The sequence below is a fragment of the Protopterus annectens genome, chromosome 9.part0, assembly GCF_019279795.1.
Source record: "Protopterus annectens isolate FY-2018-M chromosome 9.part0, PAN1.0, whole genome shotgun sequence".
Taxonomy (NCBI): Eukaryota; Metazoa; Chordata; order Ceratodontiformes; family Protopteridae; genus Protopterus; species Protopterus annectens.
This window is the reverse complement of record NC_056743.1, coordinates 512,116,608-512,131,845: the sequence shown is the minus strand read 5'-3', so window position 1 is coordinate 512,131,845 and position 15,238 is coordinate 512,116,608. Positions and strand designations below refer to the sequence as shown.

Here is a 15,238-nt window from a genome sequence, read left to right as displayed (position 1 = left end):
CTGCTTATTCTCTTGAACAACCCATTTTCTCTCATCCCTTGATGAAAATGTTTCTCGGAGGTGCTTGCAACTTAAACCTCCCAGAAGGGCACTTACTTCAGCCTGGGATCTTAATTTTGCTCTAGAGAAGCTCTCTTCCTCTCTGAGCCAGCTGTCACTGCAGATTTAAAGTTTCTCTCTTGGAAGACTGCTTTCCTCTTGGCTATAACTTCAGCAAGGAGGGGTTTCAGAGCTGCAGGTTTTAATGGATGTGGAGCCTTATTTTCCATACAGACAGGGGCTGTTTGAGAACCAACCCGTCCTTTATGCGCAAGGTGGTTTCTACCTTTATTCTTAATCAGTCCATACACCTTCCTACCTTCTTTCCTAATCCTCGAAATAAAGGTGAAAGGATCCTGCATTCTCTTGATGTGTACAGACAGCTCAGGTTTTACTTGGACAGGACTAAAGACCTTCAGAAATCAGATCAATTATTGGCCCATTTTGCCCCTGGAGCTCAGGGCAAGGCTATTTTTTAAGCAAACCATTTCCAAGTGGATTGCACATTGCATCAACTTGTTGTTTTCATGGCAAGGTTCCTCCTCGAAGGGTTAGGACCCACTCAACTAAAGCAGCTTCCACTTCTGCTTTTGAATGGGTATCCCTACTAAAGCAATTTTGGAGGCTGCCACTTTGTCTTCTGTTTACACTTTCATAAAAAATTTACCTCTGTTTTCCAGAGCCAGGGCAGGGTTTGCCACTGCTGTTGCAGAGCATCATCTCCAACCCTTGATTCTGTTGGCTCCTACTGCCTTCTCACTGGGCTTTAGTAATCGACCCACTTTGTTAGGACTGCAGTGAAACATGATAAACATGCTGCTGTTGTGTACACTTAAATGTAGATGTTAGTGTATTCACTGTTGCAGTCCTGGTTTCCCTCCCTCTCTCCCCCTTTTTGGTCCTCTCCTATTTTCCTGAGGTACAGGCTGAATTAGATATTTCCCAATTGGCATTTGGCTTGGCCTTTTTTCTAGGGGCTTCTGACTGTGTTATGGCAAAGATTGAGGAAGTGATGTTGGCTACCTTTGTATCTGGCGCCCTTTACCAACGACTGCAACCAACGTCATTTTTACTTACCTTTTGGTATTCTGGCCAACTGAAGTCTACCAGATAACCCATTTGTTAGGACTGCAACAGTGGAATACACTCTAACATCTACATTTATGGTAAGTGTACACAACTGTACTTCCCTCTAGGGACCATTACCATACAACCCAACAACATAACTGCAGTTTTGTATATCAGAAAAGGTGGAAGTAGATCTTCGATATACGTTAAGATAGTGTGGCATTTCTCGAAGCACAGCTGCGTTTGGTTCATCTGTTCTCTAATATCTTTCCAGGAAGGGCACCCAAGATTTATGTAGTGGGGGACTATCCCATATATTGAAGAATGAAAATAACTTCACATATTGAAGTTGTGTACCCACTGTAACTAGGCATTTCTATCCATTTTTCAACTCCCATTGCTTCTCCCCCCCCCCCCCCTTCCTGACTTCTTCTGGAGTGACCTGATGGATTTTTTTGTAACTTAACCCAGGGCTCAAACCTGGAACTGTTTTGTTCTATATTGAAATCCTTGTGGCAGCATCGAGGTGATAGGGAGGACTATGTTATTGTTAGAGGGAGGAAGGTTTGTGGAATGGCAGAGTTGGATCAGAAGATTGGATCCATAACCCATATGTTGAAGAATGAAAATGGACAACACAGATGCCTAATTGTGGTGAATACATGAATTTAATTTCATGGTAAGCTTGCAGCTGGAGGGTCCTAAAGAAACTTTGCCACCACTCTCTTGGTTGCCGAATGGGGTAAACTCAAAGGAGAGCTTTAGTAGTGTAACTACTTTATAGTCAGAATTGCAAAATTGAACCTAAATTGATTATCAAATACTGCAGTGGAAGAAAAAATTGGTGTGGGGGCAAGCCCCCACCTACTTGTCTCCACTGCAGAACAACCTCAAGTAATGCTGGTACCCTGTGGTCACTCTCACTTGCACTGCCATTACAAGCAAATTTTCAAAATGTTCGACCAAGTGCTGGTTCCCTAACATAACATTTACTGTCTCCACTGCAGAACAACCTCAAGTAATGCTGGTACCCTGTGGTCACTCTCACTTGCACTGCCATTACAAGCAAATTTTCAAAATGTTCGACCAAGTGCTGGTTCCCTAACATAACATTTACACAGCGTATGTATACACACTGTACCTACACTTTTAGAAATTCATGATATGTCAGCTTAATGATATTTCAAACTGTTTGACCACCTACAGTTGAACTGGTTTGTTTGGCTTAAGTTGTTGGTGTAGTTCTCTGCAACAGCCAAAAAAAGTGTGCATAACAACTTAGTATTTTTTAACAGCTATGAATACAGATTGTAGACTAATATTTTCCCCCCTTTTGTAGTTATGAGAAAATGATCAGCGGTATGTATTTAGGAGAAATAGTAAGAAACATTCTTATCGACTTCACAAAGCGAGGCCTCCTGTTCCGTGGTCGGATTTCTGAGAGACTGAAGACTAGAGGAATATTTGAAACCAAATTTCTGTCTCAAATAGAGAGGTACGTACAACATGACCCAAACATCATTTGACTTGTAACAAATAATACCTGTAGATGCCATGTGCTGTTACTAGGATTAATTATGGAGGACCTGAGACTGTTAAATATGGAGTGAGACCACTCTGAAGTTTAACTTGATTTGTATTGCAACTCTGTGGGCTGTGGTTTGGTCCTGACATTGAGTCAAGTATTCTTTGTCTAAAGCAGAAGTATTTTAAATGTACACATTCATTTTTCTTCAGCCTTTTCCTTAAACAGTGGTAGTCTGGCTAGTCAGCTGCAATAAATAAGCAAAAATGGTTGATTTTTGTTTAAAGAATTGCAAAACAGTTTACAATTGATGTTCTATTTGGGGGGGGGGTTAAGAATACTAAGTCCTTTCTAAAACCTAGCTTTGGGATGCTTTTGTGTATAACCAGGCAGCCTAATACGATCCTTTTACTTTCCTTCTTTGTAGTGATCGTTTGGCGCTCCTGCAGGTTCGTGCTGTGTTGCAGCATCTTGGTTTGCAAAGCACTTGTGATGACAGTATTATTGTGAAGGAAGTATGCACTGTGGTAGCCAAACGTGCTGCCCAGTTGTGTGGTGCAGGCATGGCAGCAGTCGTAGATAAAATAAGATTAAACCGTGGCCTCACGTCTCTAAAGGTCACAGTGGGAGTGGATGGCACACTTTACAAACTTCATCCTCAGTAAGTTTTTTTTTCCAGATGTTTAAATTTTTAATTGCATTTCAAAAGTTTTTCTATAGAAGATTTTGTTTTATAAACTTGTTTTTGAATGCTTATTTCTCAGTGATATGTAATTTATTGCAATACATTTTAACACCACAGAAAAATCAAATATTTCACTTTAGTTTAAGTGATAATCTGCTTTAACAAGAACATCCTAAGTTGTCTTGATGCTGTGCTAGAAGGACTTTTATTATGGGTGCCAAGAACTCTGCTTTAGACTTCAAACCTAAATTGAAAAACTCGTTCAGAATTTATAGGTTAGTACGAGGCTGCCCTTGCGAGCCAATTAGCTCCTGTGAGATTCAAACCCTGTACCTTGTGTTTGTAAGGCAAACACCTTGACAATTAGGCCACCCTCCCAACCCCAAGCATGATTTAGCTAGTACTACAAAAGGATTGGAAAATGTATTGCAGCTTCTCAATTAAAATAATAGATCCTGGAAGTAGAGCTGCTATTTTTTTTTTCACTTTTTTTCCCCCTCCAACACACTTCCAACCATTGGTTGCCAAGAGTTACCTATACCAGTGTTTTTCCAGCACAATCCACTCTATTTGACTGGACTGCTGAAATGGGGGGGGGGGGGGCAGACAGTATCTTCAGAAGTTTTTTTTTTTTTTTATCGGGTAATACTCCTTTGAAGGGGGGCAAAACCACATGGCAGTGGGATAAATGTGTATGTACGTGTCACGACCCCCATTTATTTAGCTTATTACAAACATTGGATGGTGTGTGAAATTGGAACACAGCTCTATTTTATTCCAGTTGGTAATCACCAGAAGTGGTTCTCTGTTTGCAGGGAGTTCTCTGTTTGCAGGGACATTCTGTGAATGAAAGTAAAGAGCAGTTAGGGAGTCTTTGTTGGTCCATATATTTGACTCTAGTCGTGAGGGGGCACAGTCTAGCACAAAATTTAATTGGATATGCAGGAAATGAGTGTGCTAGTGAAAGACACTATTTGTTTTCCCATTTTGAGTGTTAAAAGTTTCTCGGGGTTACACTGACAAAATTATTAGGACTTTGTCCCTATGTGAGAAGTGATTTTTAATTCTTTGCATGTCAGATGGGCTTCAGTCTCTGTCTGTCAGCACTTCACTGAAATGCCTACAGTAGAATACCTTTATTATAGGTGTACTTGTTTAATAATTTTTTCCACTCTGAGGTGTTCACTGCCCCATTTAATACTTGCCTAAAGTTTTTATCAGAAGTAAAACTTATCCAAAATAGTGGCTTATTGCTGTACTTAAATTCTTTTCACCAATTTAAAATTGTATGCAATAAATTGCATTATGTGAATAGTTACAGGTGTCTTCACATGGAACAATTTTACTGCATTTTGTAGTTGAGGGTCCTAATCTGTGAAATTTGATTCTTTCCTAGAATTACAGAGTCCTTTTATTGCTAGATCCTACCAGTATTCTTTGGAAGTTGGGTGTTTTGTTCTTGTTATTAGGTCCAGAAGAATTTTTTTCAGGCTAACAAAGTTGTAACGTATCTGAATCCATTTTATTAGCAGACTGTAATGAAATGGGAGCAAATGCCAATATTCTCATTTTCTGTCATTGCATGTGAAACAGGCATGCATGTAATTTCATTTGTATATTTTCAAGTTTAAGACTGACAAAACATAAGACCATTTGAGTCTCCAGTTTTTCTCAACATGTAGACTTTGAAGCTGGATCAAAATTTTAGGTCAAAATGGTCTATAGAAACTGAGAAACTGCAATGTTGTTAGTAAATGGTAAGTTAAACATGTCTTTCAGGTCTCTTTTTCAAAGTAAACCCAATAAAAACTGTTGGCAGGACTACAGTTAGTGCTCAGGGTGCCTGTCCCCTTTGCATGGCCCTGTCTGCAGTCCTCAATGAGGCTTCGTTTCAGTACTGGTATTTAGAAATGAATGTAGATACTGTAATTGGCTTCAGCCCTGAAGCACGTGGTGGATGGTATGTACTAAACAAGCAAATGGATTACTATAGTGTACATTTGTAGCAAGCAGTTTGTTACAGATAACTGTCTTTATATTTGAGGGTACTGTACCTTTCAACCGTAGTGCAGGAAATCTGGACCAGGCTAAAAACAAGGGTTAAGGGTCTAAAATCATGGGCAGTTAATTTTTACACTTATTAGCTTGTAAAGTTTGCAGAACAGGTTTTACATTGGCATGCATTTTCCAAAGAATATGAAATCTGAAATTCAGTTGTCTGCCATTTTGTATCAATCCCCAGTGATTTGTCAGAAAAGTACACTTTTTTTTGAGAAGTAAAAAAAAAAAAAAAAAAATCTGTACAATTAAGGTAAATGGGGTCAGATAAGATTTTTACTCCAGCTTGAGGGTCTTCACATCTGAAAACAGCACTGGGTGCTAGATGAGCAAACTGACTCTGAATATTGGTGTCATTTCGGATCATAGTTTAAAGCCAGCTGCACATCTTCCTTTGAAGATACGAGCATAAACTAAGGTTATTGTGCTATTGCCTGAGAATTTGGGGGGGAAGCTATTTGAGAAATGTTATAGGTAGTTCTTTTGAAAGTAGTAATTTGTGGAATAAAAATTATGGCAGTCCCAACGTTGACATCAAGTTGACAGCTTGAGTGAACTTCAATGTTTATTTTCGCCCGTTCCAATATGTGGATTGTCAGATATGACTGGATTTGACCTCCATGCTGATCTTGAGATTATCCGTTCCAGAAATCACTCTTGCCCAATTCCCTAGGTTGCCTTTGAAATACTTGTCTCTGCTGCTTGAATGCTGGAGAGCTCAGTCTTCAAGGCGAGTTTATTGTTGGATTTAAAAATATTTGCTCTGTCTAGGTATTTTCAGACCTTTTTCTAAGTTTCTGGATTTTACTTTCAAAGCTGCTAGCTAGTTTAGTGCAGCTCTGCATCAACTGACAATGGTTACAGATGGGTTTCTTAAGTTTCTAAAACATTCTCAAGAAAACCATTAGACATAGTTTCAAGAAATGTTCAAAATGTGGGCACAAGGTGTCATCACAAGACCTGCACTATTTCTACCTCCTTGGTGCTCCCCATCTTGATAGTGTCTGTTTTGTGTGGACTTCGATGCTAGGTCCCTCCAGACTTGAAGGGACAAATTGGTGTTAAAGGGGCTCCTTCCCACACAGACAAGGGCTATCCCTTCATCTTTGTAGCATTCTACAAGAAAAAAAGACCAAATCTGAAGGGAAGAGAGGAAAGAAAATGAGTCTCCTTCATAATATACAAACACTAGTAACATCAACATTCGATGGTCCCAACCTGAAGATGATCAGAACCCACCTACTCCTTGGCTCATTCTCCTCCTAGAATCCATTATTCATCAGGCCCATTATGTTCCAGGCTTCATCCCCTATCCTCCAGGAGAAGGTATTTTGACTTCTGGTAGCATCATCTCATCTAGAAGCCTTGCAGAGCTTTCCATCAACAGGATGTTTGAGGACACTGATTCCAGCTTGGAGTTCTCCTGGCACTCTTCCTCTGGGGGAAGGTACTACGAATTGGCCATCTTACACTCTGCATTTAAGAGTCTGCATTGATCAACCTTTGGCTTGGAGTATTAGAACAGATTAGTTCTGGTTCCGACAAAGAAGCTAGAGTTCCACTTTGATATTTGCTGACTAGGTCCCAGTCTTTTTCAGCTCCAATTCTGCCTGCCTAGGATGAAACGCACTAGCTGAAACTTCAGAGCCTTGGGGGGGGGGGGGGGGGGTTTGAGTCAGATTCTCAGAACTTTTTCCCCTTGGGGCTTCATCTGTACAAAATTTGGACCATAGATCCACTACAGAGTAGGGGCTTTTTGGTGCAAAGGTTGCACTTTCCTCTTTGAAGTGGAGGGAATCATTGGCACCAGTAGCAGCTTCTGCATTTGAAGCATTTGAAAGGGTTTTGGCAACTTCCAAAAGTGGACTAGCTGCAATTTGGTTCCATCTAAACCCAAACTGCTTTTAGCTGCTTCCTCTTCATCCAGTTACACAGGGACAGTCTGTACCAAGGGTTTCTGAAGTTTTTGTTCTCAGTCCGATTCTGACACCTACTGTACCTCAAAAAGGTGTCTCTTAAAAATGGATACGCAAACGGAAGCATTTGGGCTCCTCACCAGAGATTATGCGTGGCTTCTCCAGTTTTAACCATAGCCAGAGATGCCAGGCTTCCTTCTGCAGTAGTTTCTCATTCTGCTTCACAAAACGCATCTACTAGAAAAGTATACTACAGCAACTGGAATTTTTTTATTTTGGGCCTTTCCAGAGATCTAGATACCTTCTCGGCACCAGTTCCTTCTGTACTGTAATTTCTATCTGATCTCTCTGACAAAGGCTCAAGTTTTGGAAACTATCCAGATTCAATTGACAGCTGTTGGAAATTTTCATGTTGGAATTTGGTATCTCAATTGCATCCATAAATATCTCAAGGCTTTAAGGATGCATTTCTTTTGACCTCCCATTAGAGATCTACCATCTCTGTTGGACATTATACTCTACTAGTTCTAACTCAACCCCCCTCCACTTGGAGCCTGGTAATCTATTTAAACTCTCTTCTAGTCGCAGTGGCATCAGCCAGACAGATTTCAGAACTAGAAGCCCTCTCATCAAAATCTCCCATATCTGATTCACAAGGATTATGTTTCCCAAAAAATAATGCATCACTTTATTCCTAAGGTGGTATCCTATTCCAGCTTGTCTATCTATACCTCTTCCTATGTTCTTTAAAGGTACTGTAACAAGGGAGAATACTACTTGTATTAATTACATAGTGTCCGAGGACTCTGATCCTACATCCACAGGACAGACTTGAGAAAGTGTGATCAATTTACCTTTTTTTGGCCCAGTAAAGGAAAGGCAGTCTGACGTGATCTGATCCTAAGTGACACTGTCTCTCTTGTATATCGTAAAACAAATCTACCTTTTAACAAGTAAGCCAAGATTTATTCAACAAGAGCAGTTGCTGCTCCTAAAGCATTCACTAGAGGATAGTCAACTGATTTGTGCAGCAGCCATTTGGGCAGCTGTACACACCTTTGTGCACCCAACATATAGTGGGGAAACAAGTTTGCATTAATCTTTTGGCTCCACCATACTCTGGGAATGTCCTTCCCTGATGCCACCCAGTTTGACAGCTTGGTATTGTCCCATATGTTTGAATAGATGGACAACATTGGATATGAAAGTTATATACATTGGATCCACGTCTCATTTTCGTGGAGGCTATGCCCTGTCTGTGCACAGTCTCACTAGATCAGAATACTTCAAAAGCCATTGCCGTTAAATGCTTTTTACCTTTCCTTAGTTTAATTCATAGACTTTTTATAGAGGCTGCTGAGTTTGGATCCAATAACCCACATGTTCTCAAAAGATGAGAATGAAACTACATGGATCTAACATGGTGAGTATATACTGCATTTTCCAAAAAGGCTATGGCCTTCATTGGAACTCTATACTGAACAGTTTGGGATGCTGATTGCTGTAGCTTGCAGCTTTTTCCCTGACTTTGCTATGTAGTCAGATTCCTAGTAAATTTCCCATTTTAAATTTTTCTTAAAAGAATGCGAACTGTTGCATGATTTCTACCACCCTTTAAGATTTCATCAAGTAATTCAGCAGCCACTAGATGAGACTGCCTAATGCCTTACTTCCTTAGGAAAGGGTAGGATATTAAATAATTTTTGCACTATTAAAGTAGCAAACTTACTGAAATGCCAGTTCTTCTGAATCAATTGAATGACTGCAGATACAAGCAAAAGAATCCAAAATAGGCTGCTGGTTTTAGACCAGACCTACAAATGCTCTTCCGCGGTGGTGCAGCGGTAGCGTTGTTGCCTCACAGCAAGAGGTTCTCCCATTCGATTCTCTGTGGGAGTGCCTTCTGTGTGGAATCTGCATGTTCTCCTCGTGGTTGGGTGGGCGTTCGAAAGACCAATGGGCATGCCTTCATTGAAGGTTGAACATCTAGCTGGTACCTCTGTTTTAGTGAAAATCTACTGCCAATCATTAGCAGACCGGAGTTCCACTGTGGCTACCCCTAACTGGGAAAAGCCTAAAGACAACAAAGGGAGATCTACAAATGCCTGTAATGGCTGCATGCAAAGTAGCACTGATGTGACTGGTACAATTATGCCATGATACACCAGTGCATGTTGTACCCTGTATCTAGTCTATTTGGGCCATTTAATGATTTTAAGCAACTTAATACGCCACCATGAATTTTGTAGGTCGACTGTGTTCATAGACTTCAGTGATATGTTTATATGCATGCATATGGATTTCTGTCAGTGGTTGTACTTCATTATGCAGATCACAGAAGCAACCATATTTTGGTTGCATGCTTAAATTTTACAAGCTTAATTGAAATTGGGTGCGCTAAAAATGGACTTCAAAATTAGGAATGCTTCAAGAAAATGCATTGCTACACTTGTAAATATCACAATGTGCAAGGCAAGGTAAAATGTCAACAGGCAAGATAAATGTTGGTGCACTGAAGTTCCTTTTTGTTTCGGAACAAACAGGCTGCAATTGGTGTATGACGGGGGTAATGGTCTGCTGTGTGCTATATCTGGAACGTCTGGCTGAGGGGCTGTGTTAAGGCAGAATAGTGCTGTAGCACTGCAGCTGTTTTTGATAGTGCTGTTTGCAAGAATCTAGAGTTTCCATGGTTAATGCTGAAGAACCATTTATGGGGAAGGTTCCTGTGTTGCAAGGAATTTCAGTGTGTGTAAAAACAGCTTTGTGCAGGATTCCACTGGAAATGGGTAAAATCATTTAACCTTGGTAAGCAATACTAGCAATATTTGTGCATTGGCCCTAATTTACAGAATAAGTTGAATCAAAATATGAATTTTGTATTGCTTTATAAACCATTCCATAGCAAATAAGCTTGTGTAGGAAGGTTTGAGTGATATTTGCATTATTCCCTTTGTAATTAACCTAGTAAGACTGAAAACTAAACTCTGCATCAAGGCTGTCAAGGTTACTACAAGCAAGGCTGGAAGTTGAATGTTTCCTCTGCAAAGTTTTCAGTACCTTTTGAAGTATATGAAATTGTGAGAGATGCTAATTGCCTGGATAGTTCTACATGAGCACTTGCTATTCAAATGCAAATGAGTCTTGTGTGAAAGTAACCATTTGAAGTATTGGTTGTGTTAACTGCATTTACCATCTGTTCGTGTTTTTATTTTTTTTTTCAGCTTTTCAGTCATCATGCAAGACACTGTAAAAATACTGTCTCCAAACTGTGAAGTTACATTCATTGAATCTGAAGATGGCAGTGGGAAAGGTGCAGCACTCATCACTGCAGTGGCATGCAGAGTAAGAGAAGCTGGACAGAGGTGAAGATGGGTTCAGTTCTGCTTGAAATTCAGATAAGGACCAATCCATTCAACTAAGTTTGTAGCCATGTTAAACACACTAGTTTGTGTTTTGGTCCTATGAACTTTTAACATGACACGACACTTTCACAGCATCTCTTCTGCAAGAGTTGGGAGGAAGTCTTTTTGCTTTGAGTTTGTTTACAGTTGCAGTACTAATATTTTAACAGCAGTCCTCCATATTTCATTGAATTGATGCTACGTGTGTAAAGACTTGTTTCTTAGGTATCCATGAAGGAACCTTCCCTACTGTGGGTGCTATCAATGAAGGAATCTTTCACAGTAAAGAACTTCCAGCTGGAAAAACTGTATTTAAACGTGAAATTTGCCATTAAGGAAGATGCATGCAGTAACAGGTTGTGCAACACTGATTTACTTCTGGAATTAGACTATTGAGTCCATGGCAAACTATTGTAGGGCTCTGTATAATAAGAGCCCAGAGTCCAAAATTTGAGGTGCAGTCATCACTGCTCAGAATCTTTTACTTCAGATTTAGAAAATCTTTCAACTGAGAAGCAAGTGTGCGTGTAGACTGGCAAGTTTACTGCTGCTATTGTTTCTATTTGCTAATACATCTACATTAGCAAACAAGAGCCATGTTATAACTGCATTGTGTTGATTTAAATCTTATTTATTCTTTTCCGTTGTATTCTTAGCCTTTTCTTGTTTTAGGCTCACTCGAGCAAGATCAAATGCCACAAAGTGGCTTGATGTGATTTTTAACAGCAAATATAACACTCTAGTAAGATATGAAACCTCTTCAAACCCTGCCATAATTTAATGTGGCTTGAGTGTAGGCTTAAGTGTAGGCTATTAAGTTATGCAGATAGAATACAGTGTCAACACAAAGTAATGCTTTTGGCGGAAGTGTGTTGTAAGTAGAATGCATCATGGTTCCTTCTCCCAGTGGTTTTCAACATTGCAGACCACTCCCAGTCTTAACAGCCTGCTTATATTAAGTAGGAAATCCCCAGGTTTGATAGTGGTATTGAAGATGGTGTGAATGGAAACATTTTTAAATGTGTTGTGTTGCGTTCAGTTTGTGGCTGATGTGCTGAAACAGCTCCATTTTATATAAAGAGTTGAATAATGCATACTTTAGTCGCACCTATGTATTTTCTAGCATTCTAGAACAATACAACTGATTTAACCACATGGCTTTCTGTTCTGCACTTTAGACAGGCTGTGGGACTAAATTTAAACTGTTCAGTCAGATAGTCATTGGAACTGGTCATGAAACTGACTTTAAGAGAATCCCAGGTTGCAAGATTGGGTTATCTGTGAGCATGTGTATTGAACAAAAGTTATAGTTTTGACACATGGACACTGCTGCTATTTAGGATTTGTTCCATTTTTGATTACTTTTGTATCAAAGGTAATTTCTGTATAGAATATAGATGTGCTTAAACATTTAAAAGGACATTGAACCACACAGATCCAACAATAACATTTAATCAGTGGTTAAACCCCTGTATATTGTGGCAGGGTAGATTTGGACAAAATTTGTCTTCCTACTGAACAGCAAGTGGACTGACTTCATATGAAGGGTAGTCCACATGGACCTTTGCTATGTGCTGTTGCTTGCACTCCAAGATCAGAGTTGTTTTTTTAAACATTACTTGGAGTACTTTCCAAGGTATTCTCTGCTTAAAATCTGATGGGGTAACGATGTCACTCTTTCTAGTAACATGTGAACCCTTTAGTGGTCTTCACTCTGCTTTAAAAAGCTGCTTATCCTCCTTTTCAAGGGCTCAAAGTGCTTCGACATCTCCTTTAGCACTGTAATGAGCTTGAGAGATGCACCATACATAACGTCTGAAGGCCATTAATTAGGCTTGAGACCTGTTGGGACCATTCCCATGGTAATGGTATGGATGTGATGACTCTTTCTTTTTACTATATCACTGGTGGTGCACAGGTTTTCTTTACTGTACATTTGCTCGTCTCCTTGTTTTTGAGTAGTTTGATGCAGTTCAAACCTTTCTCAGCATAGTTTTAAATCCTTTGAAACAGACTAATGTAGTGTATAACATAAATTGCACTCTGCAAACATTTATTGCTCCTTTTGGGACATGTGGATATGATGACTGATGCATAACATCTGAGGCATGATTTGTTATGGATGTTGGTAGTTCTATAATGGATGCATCATATTAATACAGATATGTCAACATGTAGATAGGGGCCAAAGGAACCAAACTGGATAATATCTGCTAACAAGAGAACAAAGCCTTACATGGCAACATACTTGGGTTTGACAGCCTTTTGTATCTGCAGTACAGTGATCTAAATATTCTCAGTTTTCTAAAGCCAAAGACTGTTCATGATGTGTGAGAGATTCACAATGATGCATAATGTCAGTTCTATTTATGTATTTATTATACAAACTAATGTGAAATGCTTCCTTATTTTTGTACTTCAGATGTTTAATAGTTTAAGTCTTTGAATTGTTTGGGGTAAAATAAAAGAAAAATAAATGTTTCCTTCTGGCTGTGTGAAGTGTCCTGCACTGCATAAGATCCACATGCATAATTACTCACCATGTTGTGCTCTACTAATTTTGAGTGACCACATAAGTGGAAGTAATGTGAGAGCAAGTTTAAGTATACAAGAAATATTTGAAATGCCAAGAAGAGATGCCATATGAGGAAGGGGTGGCTAGGATATAGTCTGCCACAGACCATGATAGGTTTTTTGAGCAGCCTTTACAAGTTGGACATATCTTATGCTACAGAACTTGTACAGGAATTTAAGGTTGACAATTTCTCATTAAAGTGATAGACTAGCTGTCACCTTTGTTTTACAAGTCAGCTGAGTACTTGTGGCAAATCCTAACTGTATCTTTTTTATGACTGAAGGGAATTTTGACTGCTGATAGTCTTCTTAACCCACATACTTTGCCAGTTTTGTCAGTTTGTCCTTTACAGTACAGATGTACTAGCTTTCATTTTTTCTCCCTTAAAATGACTACTTTTACATTTTGGAAGGCTTTTCCATTCTCAAATTACACTGCATTGTACATACAGGATTAAAGCTGGTTTAGTTACATTCACAGACTAGGTTCAGAGTTAAAAATTTACCAGGATCTTATTGATAAAACCGTTCCATTTAACTGCCCCATTAATTTGCAGGATTCCATAATCCAATGGAAAAAAACCTAAATTAACATATATTAACATAAGATGCAGACTACAGAAATTACTTTTTTTTTTCCAGTCACCAGCCCATGCTCTGCATAAATTTATTTTGAACTTGTCTCTGCAGGCATTTTTTTAAAGTTGTCCATTTTGAGCCTGTTAGGTTTTGTTCTTGGGTCCTGCAGACCATTTGGATACTAAAATTATTAGGATTCCTTTTCTCTTGAATCTTCCTCACTGGTAAAATGAGCACTCTTGACAGGATAAGGGCATGGAGCCAATCTGTTTGGGTTTTGGAGATTCTAACTTTGGAACAGACCTAGGATGCTGAGGGACATTGAAGTTCAAGGCTTGTCTACCTATTTTGTTGGTATTTGCTGTAGTAGAGGCTCTTCCAACTGGCTCTTACCTACAGTGTCACCATTATTCTCTTAAACATTAATTTAATTCTTGTGGTGGAAAATCTCCACCTGCTGTTACAATTTGGATACCAGTACCACAGTTGGGCTGATGACACCCAGATGCACTTTTAGTAAAAGATATTTTAGAACCAATATATTGGATAATCTGAAATGTCATCTCAGGAATTGAGGACTTTGCAGTTCACGCGACTAAGACTATTGCACAACCATTGCCCATTTGTCACCTACAGTGGCTACCAACTTTAATTTGTTTACACTTCACAAGTTTTAAGTGTATTCTCCCTTCTGCTTTAATTCTTTCTGGCTCCTACATTGCCGCATTGATAGGGGCAGTTGTGGAACCCAAGGATGTCCTGGAGGAGTTGTGCCACTGATTCCAATGGGGGGGGGGGGGTTGAGTTTAGACTTACTGTTGGTGCCCCTCCTCTCTTTCCCTGTTGTATCGGAAGGTTACTTCCTTCAGTGGACCATGTTTGCACACGATCACTTGGACCAAAACCCTTTATATTGGTAGGCTAATAACTGGGTTGTAGTTGCAGTTTTCTCATATGCCATGGTGCTAGGATTCCAAAAAAATTAAGCTAAATTTGGGCTGACTTGCCTGGACGTTTAGTCAACTGGAGAGACTTTGTATATTTTGTGACTAGGCTGCAGATCAGCCCCTTCAGTATCCCTCTGGATTGGGGAATTGCATTTTGGGCCATAAATAAGGCATTTAAGAGCCTTGAAAAGGAGTTTATAGTTGGTCTCTATTACTTTCCCCAAGTAGAACTAGGATTTCCTTTTAAACAAGGTCTCCTTTACATAGCCAAAAGGGGAACTAAGAACATGGCAGCTCTCTCTCTCTTTAAGGAGTGGTTTTAATTTGCTCTTGTTTATAGCTCCGAAATGAGGGGAAGATCAAGAGTGGTGAGAAATTACATTAGGCAAATGGATTAAACATTGCAAGAGGGTATCTACTGGAACTAATGAAAACCTCTGCGCATG

At 39.5% G+C, this 15,238-nt stretch overlaps 1 protein-coding gene across 2 annotated transcripts in view; it reads left to right on the top strand.

The window, feature by feature from the left end:
- The window catches only part of LOC122811313 (hexokinase-2), a 62,824-nt gene extending 49,650 nt beyond the window's left edge, over positions 1-13,174 (top strand). For both annotated transcript variants that reach the window (XM_044083078.1, XM_044083079.1), the window contains exons 16-18: positions 2,447-2,602; positions 3,060-3,293; positions 10,513-13,174. In XM_044083078.1, the coding sequence (XP_043939013.1) occupies positions 2,447-2,602; positions 3,060-3,293; positions 10,513-10,657 (535 nt within the window). In that variant the 3' untranslated portion in view covers positions 10,658-13,174. The remainder of the gene's footprint in view (positions 1-2,446; positions 2,603-3,059; positions 3,294-10,512) is intronic.
- Positions 13,175-15,238: the final 2,064 nt, after the last annotated feature.